Source organism: Hoplias malabaricus, chromosome 1, assembly GCF_029633855.1.
Source record: "Hoplias malabaricus isolate fHopMal1 chromosome 1, fHopMal1.hap1, whole genome shotgun sequence".
Classification (NCBI taxonomy): domain Eukaryota; kingdom Metazoa; phylum Chordata; class Actinopteri; order Characiformes; family Erythrinidae; genus Hoplias; species Hoplias malabaricus.
Genome location: NC_089800.1, coordinates 89710325 through 89726270, shown reverse-complemented (window position 1 = coordinate 89726270; position 15946 = coordinate 89710325). Strand labels below are relative to the sequence as shown.

The 15946-nt window shown below is 45.2% G+C and overlaps 2 protein-coding genes across 2 annotated transcripts; both read left to right on the top strand.

The window, feature by feature from the left end:
- Positions 1–3746: 3746 nt before the first annotated feature.
- On the top strand, positions 3747–11284 carry stmn4l (stathmin-like 4, like). The gene is made up of 6 exons (XM_066685994.1): positions 3747–3873; positions 4999–5061; positions 5186–5284; positions 5411–5616; positions 5784–5975; positions 9388–11284. The coding sequence occupies exons 2-6, from the start codon at positions 5049–5051 to the stop codon at positions 9445–9447; spliced, it is 570 nt and encodes a 189-aa protein (XP_066542091.1). The 5' UTR covers positions 3747–3873; positions 4999–5048; the 3' UTR covers positions 9448–11284.
- Positions 11285–11867: 583 nt separating this feature from the next.
- On the top strand, positions 11868–14807 carry LOC136679339 (uncharacterized). The gene is made up of 3 exons (XM_066657841.1): positions 11868–11937; positions 12495–13108; positions 14760–14807. The coding sequence occupies exons 1-3, from the start codon at positions 11868–11870 to the stop codon at positions 14805–14807; spliced, it is 732 nt and encodes a 243-aa protein (XP_066513938.1).
- Positions 14808–15946: the final 1139 nt, after the last annotated feature.

The window sequence follows — 15946 nt, the reverse complement described above, 5'->3', positions numbered from 1 at the left end:
GAGACAGTGAGTGTTTGAGGTGGAACAGAAAGTTGAAGTTAAAAGTTTGCTAAACCACATAAGGTGGACTGGCATCAGAGTTACAACATTTAAGGTGGAATGAAAACGTTTGCTATAAAGCTTAGATGCTTGAATGCACCTGATGTTTGGGTGACAGAGTGTATCTGCTGCAACATTTAAGGTGGAACAGATACTTCTATTAAGAGGCTTAGGTCCCAGAAGGTACTTACTGCAACATTTACTGTGGACTAGAAAGTTTTACTATAAGCCAAGGCACCAGAATGAGTTCTGCACAAAAAGTTCATTGGCTCAAAATGTATCCATTGGCTGTTTAAGGTGGAATGGAAGTTTTGAATAAGAAATGTGTGTTCCAGGATAAAAATGCAGCAGTATTTAAGGCGTTAACATTCTGAAAAGAAGCTGAGGTGTGGAAATGTAACTGTCGTATTGTTTAAGGTGGAATAAAAAAATGACTGCTGTTTCACCTTTTAAGGTGGATCAGATGGTTGTATTAAGAAGCTTAGGCACAAGAATGTAACAATTTAAGACAATTTAAGGTGGAACAGAACATTCAAACCAGCCTGGGTTCTAGTGTATAACTGACCTACATGAGGCCTCTGGCCCAAGAATGTAACAAATGCACCATTTAAGATGGATCAGATATTTCTACTGAGTCATTTAAGGTGGAATGGATTAATGATTGATGCAGCGCAGCACTGCATCACCTTTACGGGACGCATTAAAAGAGGATTAGCCGGTGTGATGTTGGTACTGAGATGTGAGGTGAGGTGTGTCAGACTCCGACTGGAAGCTGCATCACCACGGCTGCATCTGATTGGTCGGCAATGACATCACCTCTCTGCTGCTGCTGATGATGTTGATGAGGCTTCCCTTACAGCTGCCCCTCTCTCTCTCTCTCTCTCACACACACACACACACACACACACACACACAGCTCTCCCTACTCTACCCATCCCCCTCCATTCTTTCTCTCTCACTGGGTCATGGCTGTATTCAGTGTTTTCCTGCAGTCATGCTTTCAGCTCCGAAACACCTCCAGCTCTCCATCCATTCCTCCTTTATTCTCCTCCTCTTTTATTTCTTTGTCGTGACTGGCCCTGCTGCTCAAGGCCACCTCCCTGGGCATGTGTACATGTGTGTGTGAGTGTGTGGGTGGGAGGCCCCAGTATGTGTTTGAATGTGTGTGTGTGTGTGTGTGTGTGGAGACAGCTGGATGACATCATCCACAGAATGTGAGGAGAATAGCAGATGAGAGCAGTGTGTGTGTGTGTGTGTGTGTTTGTATTAAAGGCTTTGTGGGGACTGATGCCCACTTTGTACCCCTTATGCAGCGTTATTTATTTTGTGTAAATGAGATCAAAATTCCCAAGCCTTTCATTTTTAAGACACACTGGATGCAGCATAAAGCAGCTGAATGCCAAGCGCTCGCCAGAGGGGTGTAAATCCTACCCCAGCAGGGGAACTGGGTTCTATAGTTTGATGAATCTCCATGCTCCATGTACCTTTACATTAACACATATTGACTCTAACAGTTATATAATACAATGTGTTTTGTTACTGGGTATGACCTCATGTCCTGATGTTGTATAAAAACAGGTACACACACATGCTCCCTCCTCCTCCTCCTCCTCCTCTTCTGTGGTAAACACATCCAGTGCTGCACCCTTTAAAATATTCAGATATTCAGGCCTTAAACGACTGTGTTTCTGCTCATGCTCTAATCCCATGTCTGTTGTAATGCGTGTGATAAGCAGAGCTCTATTAATACAGCAGTTCTAATAGGCGTATTGTCTTCTGGTCTTAATGGAAAGAAGTTTTTTCTTTGATCTCTGCTTGAGCTGTGTGTGTGTGTGTGTGTGTGTGTGTGTGTGAGGTTTTGATCTGAGCTGTGTGTGTTCTGATGGGGTTATGTTATTCCTGAGGGGTGAGAAGCACTCTGTGTTGTTGTGTTCTTGGTGTTCTGTTCTCCTGTTGAACACACACTGGTCCCAGAGCAGCAGGAACTCCTCGACTGTGTTCCTCAGAGGATCAGCAGCACAGAGCCGCCGCAGCAGAGGAGGCAGAGTCTGAATAAATCCACAGATTCAGCACAATAAAAAAAAAGTAAACTAACAGGGACGCACTGCACTCAAAGCAGAGTTACATTCAAACAATAGAAATGTGTGTTATTATTTTGGGCTAAAAGTTGTGAAAGAATAAAACAGTAAATTTATACAATGTCAAGTGAATGTGTACAGTATGTAGTGTGTAGTGTTTGTGTACAGTGTGTATAGTGTAGTGTTTGTGCAGTGAGTGTGTAGTGTGTATTGTGTAGTGTGTAGTGAATGTGTAAATTGTGTAGTGTTTGTGTACAGTGTGTAGTGTTTGTGCAGTGAATGTGTAGTGTGTATTGTGTAGTGTTTGTGCAGTGAATGTGTAAAGTGTGTAGTATTTGGAGGTAAATGTAGTATTTTCTGAGTTGAAATGTAGAAGTCCAGTTCATTGGCAGAGGATCAGTTGAACAGATGGGCCTCAGACAGACTGCTCAAACAGAGCGACACACACTCATCCTCCTCACACACACTCATCCGTCTCCCTCAGCATTTTTAGATCTGACATTTCTGATGCCGCTGCAGCCAGAGAGAACCGGTTCCCCACCAGAACCGTGTTCCAGAGTTCAGTCAATGAATCACACTAAAATGCCATGAAACAGACCTTTGAGTTTAAACCTGGAGCTGTGGAACTACAAAAACCTTGCTGTGAGGTTTTGATGGTACTGTTGATGGTAGACGGGTGCGAGCAGGAGCTGTTGTTGGAGGAGCAGTTAATCCCAGAGGAACACAGTTCCACTGCTCCACGGACCAGTGCTGGGGAGGGTCACATCCCTCTGGGCCACGTGCAACTGATTCAAAATCATACAGAGGTTTCTGTGTCCAATGGGTGCAGCCTGCATCATCTGAACTCACATGGCATAAAGGATGTTTACAAAGCATTAAATACATAGTGTAGTTTCTAAAGTAAATGCTGTGGTTCTGCTGGGGTCTTTACCATTAAAACAACTCTATACCTTGATTTTACAACTTCAATATCATTGCAATGCTCCACTGAGAAGTAACAGGGAGAACAGAGCCTCTGCTAATCTGGGCTCAGCACTGCAGAAACTGCACTATGTAACTTTTGAAGGAGGGTAGCAAACCACCCAACTCTCTCCTCCTTGATTTCAGGACAGTGCTGTAAAAACGAGTTACACTCTGCAAATGTAGGACGAGCCCAGGAGCAAAAACACTGGATCTTACCTAGAGTTCCTTTAAAGAACAGGGTGAAAGGAGCTAGCGAAGTATGCGCAGCAATAGGTGGACTACAGTCTGTAATAGAACTACAAAGTGCTGCTGCAAGATGAATGGAGCCGATGCACAGTGCAGTGAGTGTAGACACAAGAAGGTAGATGTAATAGCTATGATTTAAATATAGGAATAAGACTGGTGTGACAGACTGATGTAACCTTAGCTCCGTTCTGCACATCACACACACACACACACACATAAAAACTTCAAAAACTTCAAAACCCCTACATCTTCCACGATTTGCAGTAAACCTTAGCACTCTGAGGGTGAGCAAAGGGTTAACAGCCACCCCCATCTGCACCCTCAGGGCCCCGCCCACTCCTCAGCTCCCCTGCATCCTCCTGAACCAATCAGAGTGCAGGGAGGTGATGTCATGCAGCGGAGCTGCTGAAGTGGTGCTGAAGCTGCGCAGCCTCAGCAACAAACAGCAGCGAAGACCGAGAGGAGGACACCTCAGATCGGATCGGATCAGAGGACACGGGAACATCACACGCAGCAGGACGGAGAGAGAGGGACAGCACCGCTGCACGTAAGAACCTTCCTGTTAATCTTCAGTTTAAAAGGTGCAGGGTTTTAAACCTTCTTTCTGCACACGCTGTAATTTCTTGCATCTTCTTCAGTCTTTGTTTTCTTCTGTAAATATTTATTCTCAGCACAAGCTTTGGTTTTATTTGTATTTGCATGACATTGCATTGCATTCTGTTAGTTATTGGGGTTCTGTTTTGGTGTGTTAGGTTCTAAGAGCTGTTCTAGTACACTTTGTTCTGTTCTGTTCAGTTCTAAACACCTGCTTTCTTTCAGGTTGTCTTTTATCCTGCTTGGTTCTGCTCTGTGTAGTTCTGTTCATTTCATCACTCTGTTCACGTTTGCTGTGTTATTCTCTGCTTTATTCTCCTCCGTTCTGCTCCTAACCCCTTGTGGAGCTGCAGTGTGTGTGTGTGTGTGTGTGTGTGTGTGTGTGCTGTGGAAAGAGAAGAGACAGACGGTGTCCTGAGAGACTGATGCAGCAGCACTTGTTTAGCTCCTGCTAGTTTCTGGTGCAGCGCAGTGCAGCCATGTGCAGGTTGTGAGGGTGTTTCAGGTTGTGGCTCTTTCGGTTTTCAGTTCAGAGAAAGATTCATTAAAACCCAGATTAAATTCGAGTTAAATGAGGCATAGGATGAGGTTAATTATTATTTAGTGGAATTCACTGCACTTCTGTGTAAAGATGCACACAACACAGCCACACTGAGCATGCACAGCTTCTCTATCAGGGAGCTGGTGTGTGTGTGTGTGTGTGTGTGTGTGTGTGTGTGTGTCTGCAGCAGAATGTGTGGAAAGTGAGGAAAACTATGAAAAGATGAACTCTGCAGCAGATAATCAGGGGGTGTTAAAGAAGAGCAAGTGGGGAGGAGTGAGGGGGCACAGATAAGGACAGAGGCAGAGAGAGAGTGTGGAAGAGGGAAGAGGTGGTAAAGAAAGAAAGGAGGTGATAATCAGAAGTGAGACGACAGAGGGAGAGAGGTAAAGAGAGAGAGAGAAGGGAGTAAAAGAAAGGAAGGGGGGGAAAGAAGAGCGAGAGAGAGATAGGGAAAGGGAGAGAGAGCAGGGAAATCAATTCTTACTTCTGATGACATCATCCTGTATTTATGATGACATCATCTTTTCCCCCCAGGATCAGAGAAGACCGCCGAGGCCTAAAGACGACAGCAGAGAAACACAACAATGACTCTCGCAGGTGTGTGTGCGTCAGAGGGAGGGAGAAACACTGTGTGTGTGTGTGTGTGTGAGAGAGAGAGAGAGAGATGGAGAGAGAGAGAGAAGAGAAAGAGTAACAAGCTGTAACCTCTGTTCTCCTGCAGCATACAGAGAAAAGATGCGGGAGCTCCCCCTGGTGTCAATCTTCTGTTCCTGCATCCTTCCACAGCCCAAAGAGAAGCCCATTAAACACACACCACAAGGTACACACACACACACACACACACACACAAACACACACACACATCCTAGAGGAGGTTATAAAAGCTGAAGGTTTGAAGCGTCTGCAGTGTGATGTGTCCCTTATTAAAACTGTGCTACCTGTGCAGGTGTGGTGGACCTCAACCTGTGCATCATCAAAGACATGGAGGTGATAGAGCTGAACAAGCGGGCGTCCGGCCAGGCCTTCGAGGTCATCCTCAGACCCCCGTCCTTCGACGGCCAGCGGGAGTTCCAGCCCACAATCCCACCCCGGAGGGACCCCTCCCTGGAGGAGATCCAGAAGAAACTGGACGCTGCAGAGGAGCGGAGGAAGGTGAGACGGGACTCTAGACCAGCACCATTCCTTTCTCTGACACAGCTGTTATTTTAACAATAATATAAAGATGTGAGCTGTACTCAGTGCTCAGTGTCTTGTTGTTGTTGTTGTTGTTATTGTTGTTGTTGAGTATATAATAGCTGGTTGCCCCGCTGTGTTGACAGGGCCAGGAGGCCGAGCTGCTGAAGCATCTTGCCGAGAAGCGAGAACACGAGCGAGAAGTGGCTCAGAAAGCCATCGACGAGCAAAACAACTTCATCAAAATGGCTAAAGAGAAGCTGGAGCAGAGGATGGAGATCAACAAGGAGAACAGAGAAGCTCACATCGCTGCCATGATCGAGAGGCTCCAGGAGAAGGTGAGGGAATAAAACACATATTATACAGATTATAGAGATTATATTTTAAAGAAGCTGTTGGAAACCATTGAGTCAATTCCCATTAGTTTTTTCTAAATGTATTTAATGTATATTTCAGCAGTTTCTATATTTTATTTATTTCTAATGACATTTTAACACATAATTAAACTATAAAGTGGATTTCTTCTAATGTTCTCGAAAAAACTCTAAGATCTTGTTAGAAATACTATGTTGTGTGATAAACCAGAATAAACCAGTATGACCAGCTACACTAGAATTAGACAAGAATAAACCAGTATAACCAGCTACACCAGAACTAGACCAGAATAAACCAGTATAACCAGCTACACCAGAACTAGACCAGAATAAACCAGTATAACCAGCTACACCAGAACTAGACCAGAATAAACCAGTATGACCAGCTACACCAGAACTAGACCAGAATAAACCAGTATGACCAGCTACACCAGAACTAGACCAGAATAAACCAGTATGAACAGCTACAACTAGAACTAGACCAGAATAAACCAGTATGACCAGCTACACCAGAACTAGACCAGAATAAACCAGTATGACCAGCTACACCAGAACTAGACCAGAATAAACCAGTATGACCAGCTACACCAGAACTAGACCAGAATAAACCAGTATAACCAGCTACACCAGAACTAGGCCAGAATAAACCAGTATAACCAGCTACACCAGAACTAGGCCAGAATAAACCAGTATGACCAGCTACACCAGAACTAGACCAGAATAAACCAGTATGACCAGCTACACCAGAACTAGACCAGAATAAACCAGTATGACCAGCTACACCAGAACTAGACCAGAATAAACCAGTATGACCAGCTACACCAGAACTAGACCAGAATAAACCAGTATGACCAGCTACACCAGAACTAGACCAGAATAAACCAGTATAACCAGCTACACCAGAACTAGGCCAGAATAAACCAGTATGACCAGCTAAACCAGAACTAGACCAGAATAAACCAGTATGACCAGCTACACCAGAACTAGACCAGAATAAACCAGTATGACCAGCTACACCAGAACTAGACCAGAATAAACCAGTATGAACAGCTACACCAGAACTAGACCAGAATAAACCAGTATAACCAGCTACACCAGAACTAGGCCAGAATAAACCAGTATAACCAGCTACACCAGAACTAGGCCAGAATAAACCAGTATGACCAGCTACACCAGAACTAGACCAGAATAAACCAGTATGACCAGCTACACCAGAACTAGACCAGAATAAACCAGTATGACCAGCTACACCAGAACTAGACCAGAATAAACCAGTATAACCAGCTACACCAGAACTAGGCCAGAATAAACCAGTATAACCAGCTACACCAGAACTAGACCAGAATAAACCAGTATAACCAGCTACACCAGAACTAGACCAGAATAAACCAGTATGACCAGCTACACCAGAACTAGACCAGAATAAACCAGTATAACCAGCTACACCAGAACTAGGCCAGAATAAACCAGTATAACCAGCTACACCAGAACTAGACCAGAATAAACCAGTATGACCAGCTACACCAGAACTAGACCAGAATAAACCAGTATGACCAGCTACACCAGAACTAGACCAGAATAAACCAGTATGACCAGCTACACCAGAACTAGACCAGAATAAACCAGTATGACCAGCTACACCAGAACTAGACCAGAATAAACCAGTATAACCAGCTACACCAGAACTAGGCCAGAATAAACCAGTATGACCAGCTAAACCAGAACTAGACCAGAATAAACCAGTATGACCAGCTACACCAGAACTAGACCAGAATAAACCAGTATGACCAGCTACACCAGAACTAGACCAGAATAAACCAGTATGAACAGCTACAACTAGAACTAGACCAGAATAAACCAGTATGACCAGCTACACCAGAACTAGACCAGAATAAACCAGTATGACCAGCTACACCAGAACTAGACCAGAATAAACCAGTATGACCAGCTACACCAGAACTAGACCAGAATAAACCAGTATAACCAGCTACACCAGAACTAGGCCAGAATAAACCAGTATAACCAGCTACACCAGAACTAGGCCAGAATAAACCAGTATGACCAGCTACACCAGAACTAGACCAGAATAAACCAGTATGACCAGCTACACCAGAACTAGACCAGAATAAACCAGTATGACCAGCTACACTAGAATTAGACAAGAATAAACCAGTATGACCAGCTACACCAGAACTAGACCAGAATAAACCAGTATAACCAGCTACACCAGAACTAGGCCAGAATAAACCAGTATGACCAGCTACACCAGAACTAGACCAGAATAAACCAGTATGACCAGCTACACCAGAACTAGACCAGAATAAACCAGTATGACCAGCTACACCAGAACTAGACCAGAATAAACCAGTATAACCAGCTACACCAGAACTAGGCCAGAATAAATCAGTATGAACAGCTACAACTAGAACTAGATCAGGATAAACCAGTATGACCAGCTACACCAGAACTAGACCAGAATAAACCAGTATGACCAGCTACACCAGAACTAGACCAGAATAAACCAGTATGACCAGCTACACCAGAACTAGACCAGAATAAACCAGTATAACCAGCTACACCAGAACTAGGCCAGAATAAACCAGTATGACCAGCTACACCAGAACTAGACCAGAATAAACCAGTATGACCAGCTACACCAGAACTAGACCAGAATAAACCAGTATGACCAGCTACACCAGAACTAGACCAGAATAAACCAGTATAACCAGCTACACCAGAACTAGGCCAGAATAAATCAGTATGAACAGCTACAACTAGAACTAGATCAGGATAAACCAGTATGACCAGCTACACCAGAACTAGACCAGAATAAACCAGTATGACCAGCTACACCAGAACTAGACCAGAATAAACCAGTATAACCAGCTACACCAGAACTAGGCCAGAATAAATCAGTATGAACAGCTACAACTAGAACTAGACCAGAATAAACCAGTATGACCAGCTACACCAGAACTAGACCAGAATAAACCAGTATGACCAGCTACACCAGAACTAGACCAGAATAAACCAGTATGGCCAGCTACACCAGAACTAGATCAGGATAAACCAGTATGACCTGCTACACCAGAAAAAGACCAGAATAAACCAGTATGACCAACACAGACCTGTACAGCATTTGTTGCTAGCTTTGTGCTAAGTTACTTTAGCCCATGTTTACAGATAACCATATGTTGTAGTGTCAGAAAATGTAAGTCTATTAGTGACTCAGTGTCATCCACGATGTGTGATTAGCACCATGCTAACGTGTGCTAAAATCCATGTAATTCTCGTTTGATATGAATGTATTTGTATTTATTTGTATGTTTTAGCCTGGTTTTCATTGTGTTTTCTTTCTGTTTTCCGTGTGTTTCAGGACAAGCACGCTGAGGAGGTGAGGAAAAACAAGGAGCAGATTGAGCTGGACTGGCAGTAGAGAGGCACAGCTCTAAAACGTGTCATTTTTTCTCTTCAAGAACCCCCCCAAAAAAATTCAGGCCCCGGTCTCTGTTCTGATGTAGAAATGACAGAAAGTGTCTGTGGAAAAGGACCCATTCTTCTACAGCCCTCGAGGCTTCAATTTTTCAGTTTGTTCAAAAATGTTCAGATTTTTGAGACCAGAAAATCAAACAATGGATTTTCTTTTGGAGCACAGTAAAATAAACACATTTTAAAGTAGTTTAAAGGTGCACTGCAAAAGTTACACCATATTAAACTGATATGGGTAATATTTCCCATTATGGAATGACTGTAAAAATATTATACGACAGTTTACTGATCACTATTTTATTGTTGTTGTTGTTGTTTATTTCTTTGTTTTTTGTTTTCTTTTCTTTTTTCTCAAACTTGTTTTAAGTGTTTTATCGAAACAGATTTTGTGTTTATTTCATTAGGAATCAGTTTTACTCACTTTTTAAAAAACAAAGTGATCATTTACCTGTTTTTAAGACATTATACTTTTTCTGTTTATTAAATTGTTTAAAACAAGCTGAAATGTCTAGAAACAGGTTAATATCGCACTTAAATATTCTTACAACAGTTTCATAATAAGAAACAGTAGATATATCCATCAGACTTTAGAGGATTCCACCCATTAAAGGACACTTTTATAGCTGTGCTGACTGTGCATGTGTTTGACGGAGAGGCGGAAGAATCCGGACTGAACTCTGTGACGTGTTTCTGTGACTTTGTGAAGTGTGTCTCAGTTGTGAAGCTGTAACAGGGGCTGTGTGTTTACTGTGGATCTGTGCTTTGGCTTGTGCTGCTCTGCTTCTTCAGAGAATGTGCAAATGTTGATGGTTAGAACTTTAAAGTAATAATTCAGTGTTTTTCACCCTGTCTCTCTCCACCGCATCTAAAGCGTACGATCCGTAACCGCAGACTACATTAGTGCGTTCCTCACGGAGCAGGAAACCTGTGGCGGTCGTTTGGTTGGCTCCTGAATTCCGTTCAAAAGCTTCAAAATGTTGGAACCAAAACCTTGTATCTCCATGTTTTTTTTTTCATCTTTTGACACGATTTTTCCTTTAGATTCTGAGAACATTTCAAGACGAATATTTCAGAAGAAAACGATAAATGAGATAAAGTATTGCTCCTTTGTCTTTGATCAAAATCCTCGCTCCTCCTGAAACCACTGCCCTGGAGATACGAGTTTGTGGTCTGACGGTGACGATGTGTCGGGGCAGGGGTTAGGATGAGACCGCTGTTACGTTTATGACGTTTTTGTCACTTTTTTCACCGTTTAAGCTAAATTTGAAGGTGTCGTCTAAATGTGGATTCACACCTGGTTTGACAAATCTGAGTGTTATTTGGGTGTGAATCTAACAAACGTTTTTAAGATAGTATGAACTCAGCACAGTGCTAGAGGCCAGCTGTTTAAGGCGACAGATCCAAACTGGAGTTTAGCGTTCTACCTCAAGTGTGATGAGCTCTGACGGATCTGTGTCAGTCGCAGTTCTGCTGGAAGATCACGTTAGCGTTTACCGTCTCAACTTAGAGAAACACTGGATGAAACTCAAAAAAAAAACCAAATCAAACTTTAGAGAGCTGAGATCTGAGCTGAGAGTTGTTTGCGGCGACGGACCGTACGCTTCAGACGCGAGCGAAAGAGACGAGGCCGATAAACACTGGACCATTCCTTTAATTTCAGATGTTAAACATGTCCTGCTCATTACTGTTTCATTTAATGCTGCATGTTGTGCCTATGACCGATAAAAGTGTGTTTAAATCAGTTTATCTGTGTGGACGTGTGTTTTTGTTCCTGCTCCTAATCTCCGTGTGTTTCTGACCCCTCTGTGTTCCAGGTGCCTTGAGGTGCCGTCCACAAAAACACGCTGAGAATTTGGAGAAGGTTCACCCACAGGACTGAGCTTTTATTAGCTTCCGGCACATGAGATTATCATTGTGAAAGGCTGTGGTCTGGTCACTTTTCACTGGACGATAAAGAGGGAGGACTGACTGGTCAGTCTGGCGCAGAAGAATCATTTTAAAAAAGACTTTCTTAATCAGAGGAGCCAACAGTGCCAAACCTGAGTGTGTTGGAGTGTGTTTTGGACATTTTCACGTGACGTGTGAATCACGCAGTCTGCAAAACAAATGATCTTAGCAAGTGAAATCACCTTAGACCCAGTGAATATCTGTAATATTTGAGATTCTTTGTTTATTTTGTACTCTACCAGCACCGAAAAATACAGTTCAGTATCTGCATTTAACCCACGTTTAGCAATGACACACACACATACACACACCTGGAGAAATGGGCAGCACCCTCAGCGTCCAGAGGCAGTAAGGGTTAACTGTCTTCATCTGTGGATGTTGAGGGAGTAGACAGTGCTGTTCCTTCACTCCCCCGTCCCCATGTCTCCTGCCGGTCCCGGGAATCGACCCAGCGCTCCTACAGTCCCAGGACCTCCCGCTTTAGGCCACAGTGTGCATTTCAGTCTAAATGCAGTAATTTAAACCCAGTAAAAACCACCCAGAAACAGGGGATGATCCTGACTCTACATTTACAGCAAACTCTTAAAGAGAGAAACAACAACGAGGTCTAAGGAGTTTTCACTTGATGAGATCATTTCTGTGGGACGTTTAATCGAAGGCAATGTGTTTCTCGCCGCTGTCAAAGATTTATTTTGTTAAAAAGCAAAAGCCTCAGTGAAAAAAACCCAAAAATGATTATTATTACGATTATTGTTATAATTGCTGTAAATACAAATGCCTCCATAATCAGCTGGAAACTGATGTGGTTGTCCACTCGGGGACAGATTCTGTAATTATATTTTAGACGTAAAAGGGCATTAAAGGACTGCTGTGTGGAAATGGCGTTTATTTCCGAGTCTCACTCCACAACAACCTCACTTTCTTCTCTCAGCATGTGATAGACGTCACTCCTCTTTCTTACGGTGGAGGTGAATGGAACTAGACGTCTCCACGTCTCTGTGGAGTGATAGAGGACAGTGGACATCTGTCCCTCACAGCGTCCTGTAGGTCCCTCTCCACCAGCACTGGGTTTAAACACCACCCCCTTCTCCACTCTACAGTCAGACACCAGCCCTCTGTCCCCCACCGTCTACTGTCCCCCACTGTACGCTGTCCCCCACCGTCTGCTGTCCCCCACCGTTCGCTTTCCCCCACAGTCTACTGTCCCCCACCGTCTGCTGTCCCCCACCGTTCGCTTTCCCCCACAGTCTACTGTCCCCCACCGTCTGCTGTCCCCCACCGTTCGCTGTCCCCCACAGTCTACTGTCCCCCACCGTCTGCTGTCCCCCACCGTTCGCTGTCCCCCACAGTCTACTGTCCCCCACCGTGTACTGTCCCCCACCGTCCGCTGTCCCCCACCGTCTGCTGTCCCCCACTGTCCGCTGTCCCCCACAGTCTACTGTCCCCCACAGTCTACTGTCCCCCACCGTCTGCTGTCCCCCACCGTCCGCTGTCCCCCACAGTCTACTGTCCCCCACCGCCCGCTGTCCCCCACCATCCACTGTCCCCCACCATCCACTGTCCCCCACCGTCTACTGTCCCCCACCGTCTACTGTCCCCCACAGTCTACTGTCCCCCACCGTCTACTGTTCCCCCCCATCTACTGTCCCCCACCGTCTACTGTTCCCCCCCATCTACTGTCCCCCACCGTCTACTGTCCCCCACCGTCTACTGTCCCCCACAGTCTACTGTCCCCCACTGTCTACTGTTCCCCCCCATCTACTGTCCCCCACCGTCTACTGTCCCCCACCATCTACTGTCCCCCACTTCTACTGTTCCCCCCCATCTACTGTCCCCCACCGTCTACTGTCCCCCACCGTCTACTGTCCCCCACTGTCCACTGTCCCCCACAGTCTACTGTCCCCCACCATCTACTGTCCCACACTCTCCACTGTCCCCCACCGTCTAATGTCCTCACTTTCTGTGAGGGGCTTTTAGAGGAGGACGTCTGGCTCCATTCACCCCCACTGTCCACTTTGAATTCACCTTTTCCACAACACACAAAAGGTTCTTCATTGGTTCTTTGAAAAAGCAAAAACCTCTGGGAAGACTTTGTGCCAGATGTTGGAACATTGCCGTGTGGGTTTGATGGCATTCATCCTTTCACATAATCATCAGTGAAGCCAGTGGCTCTGAATCAGAAACCCCACTCCAGCTCATCCCAAAGGCACTGAACAGGCACCGTACAGAGGGGAGCCTCCAATATTCGGGACATATTTAAATATACATTAGACCCTTTACCCGAGGAGAACTCTTTACACGAAGAGAACACAAAGAAACGCTCCACACACGGAACATGCTCCAGTTCTTTCATTTATTTCATTAAATTAATTCATTAAATTACAATCCGTCCAAACCACTTCACTCAATAAATAACATTTAAAAATAAAATAGAAACCTCATTATGAATCATTTAAACGACTTAAAACGTTCATTAATTCACTCATTCATCTTCAGAGTCGGTGGGTCCAAAGTCCACCCAGAAACACTGGGTGCATGGTGGGAACACACACGGGACAGAGTATCACACACTCACCCAGTCACTCACACACTCACCCAGTCACTCACACACTCACCCAGTCATTCACACACTCACCCAGTCACTCACACACTCACCCAGTCACTCACACACTCACCCAGTCACTCACACCCTCATCCAGTCACTCACACACTCTCCCAGTCACTCACACACTCACCCAGTCACTCACACCCTCATCCAGTCACTCACACATTCACTCAGTCACTCACACACTCACCCAGTCACTCCCCTGTGGACAAGGGTATTACAGTAAAAGTAATGGTTCTTTATGAACAGCGAGTTCTAGATAGAACCCTCTGCATGGTGAAGTGGTTCTTCTGGATAGAGAATGTGCTTTATATGGTTCTGAATAGCACCTTGTTGAAAATAGTTCCATGTAGCACCACAAATGGTTCTCCTATCGTAACAACAGCAGAACCCTTTTTGTTGCAGAATAGAACCATGTTCAACCAGGTGTGAACCGCACAGAACACATTCTCCCTCAGTCAGAACCATTTCACAGACGATGGTCCAGGGTAGAGCGTATGGTCCTGAAAGCTCTCCCTGTGAACCACTGAAGAACCCTGGTTTTAGGAGTGCACCTGCAGCGCCACCTTGCTGAACTCCTACAGATACACTCTGTTATTAGAGAACACTTTATTGTTTTAAATCAGTATTTACTGGAGTTTAAAGGGTTAATCTAGAGTAATAATAAATAACACTCCCATAAAGAAGGCACTTGCAGTCGTGTGCAGACACCTGCGCAGACCTGCTCACCTGCACGGGTTCTGCTGAAGTTCTAAGAGAATAATAATAATAACAATGATGCACAGAGCACACGGTTCCAAGGTTCCTTTAAATATAACCAGGCCCTGACCTGCGGTTTAGATAAGAGCAGATATAACTGACCCAGACGTGTGCACATGAGCGCAGGCAAAAGAGGGGAGTCATAAAATAAATAACAGTCACTCGTAGAACTCCAGGTTCTGATCCGGGTTCTGTTTGCGGGGTCCAGGTGTGGCTCAGATCTGCTGGACGTATGGCCGGACGCAGGTGCAGCCCACTGAGATGGTCTTGTGTTCCAGTTTGAAGATGTAGTTCTTCTCGTCCACTCGGACCTTCTTCAGAACCAGGATCTCTCGGAGGATGGGCTTGGACTCCACATCCAGAACCTCCACCCCGCTCATGTTCAGACACCCGGTCAGGAGACATCTGGCGCTGGAGATCACCTCGGGGTAATAGTCCGGGTCCCGCACCTGCCTGAGGAGAGAGGGCGAGGGGTGTTAGTACAGTTCACACACACACACACACACCCTGCAGTTCCACACTTATAGACTGTAGAATATCTGTGGCTCTGCATACGTATTTACCCCTCTTTCCCCCTGTTCCTCAGCGCTCAGGACCCCCACAGAGCAGGTGTGATGTGGTGGTGGATCATTCTCAGTGCTGCAGTGACACTGACGTGGTGGTGGTGTGTTAGTGTGTGTTGTGCTGGTGTAGAGTGGATCAGACACAGCAGTGCTGCTGGAGTTTATAAACCCCTCAGTGTCTGGACCAAGAACGGTCCACCGACCAAAAACATCCAGCCGACAGCGTCCTGTGTCACTGATGAAGGACTAGAGGACGAGCGACACACACTGTGCAGCGACAGATGAGCTACTGTCTCTGACTCTACATCTACAAGGTGGACCAACGAGGGAGGAGTGTCTCACAGAGTGGACAGAGAGCGGACACAGGGTTTAAAAACTCCAGCAGCACTGCTGTGTCTGATCCACTCTACACCAGCACAACACACACTAACACACCACCACCACGTCAGTGTCACTGCAGCGCTGAGAATGATCCACCACCACGTCACACCCGCTGATCTGTACTCTACGGTAATGTCTGTGCTAAACAGTGATTCTAAACTCTATCGGAGGTGAGAGGTCGTGATGTGCTG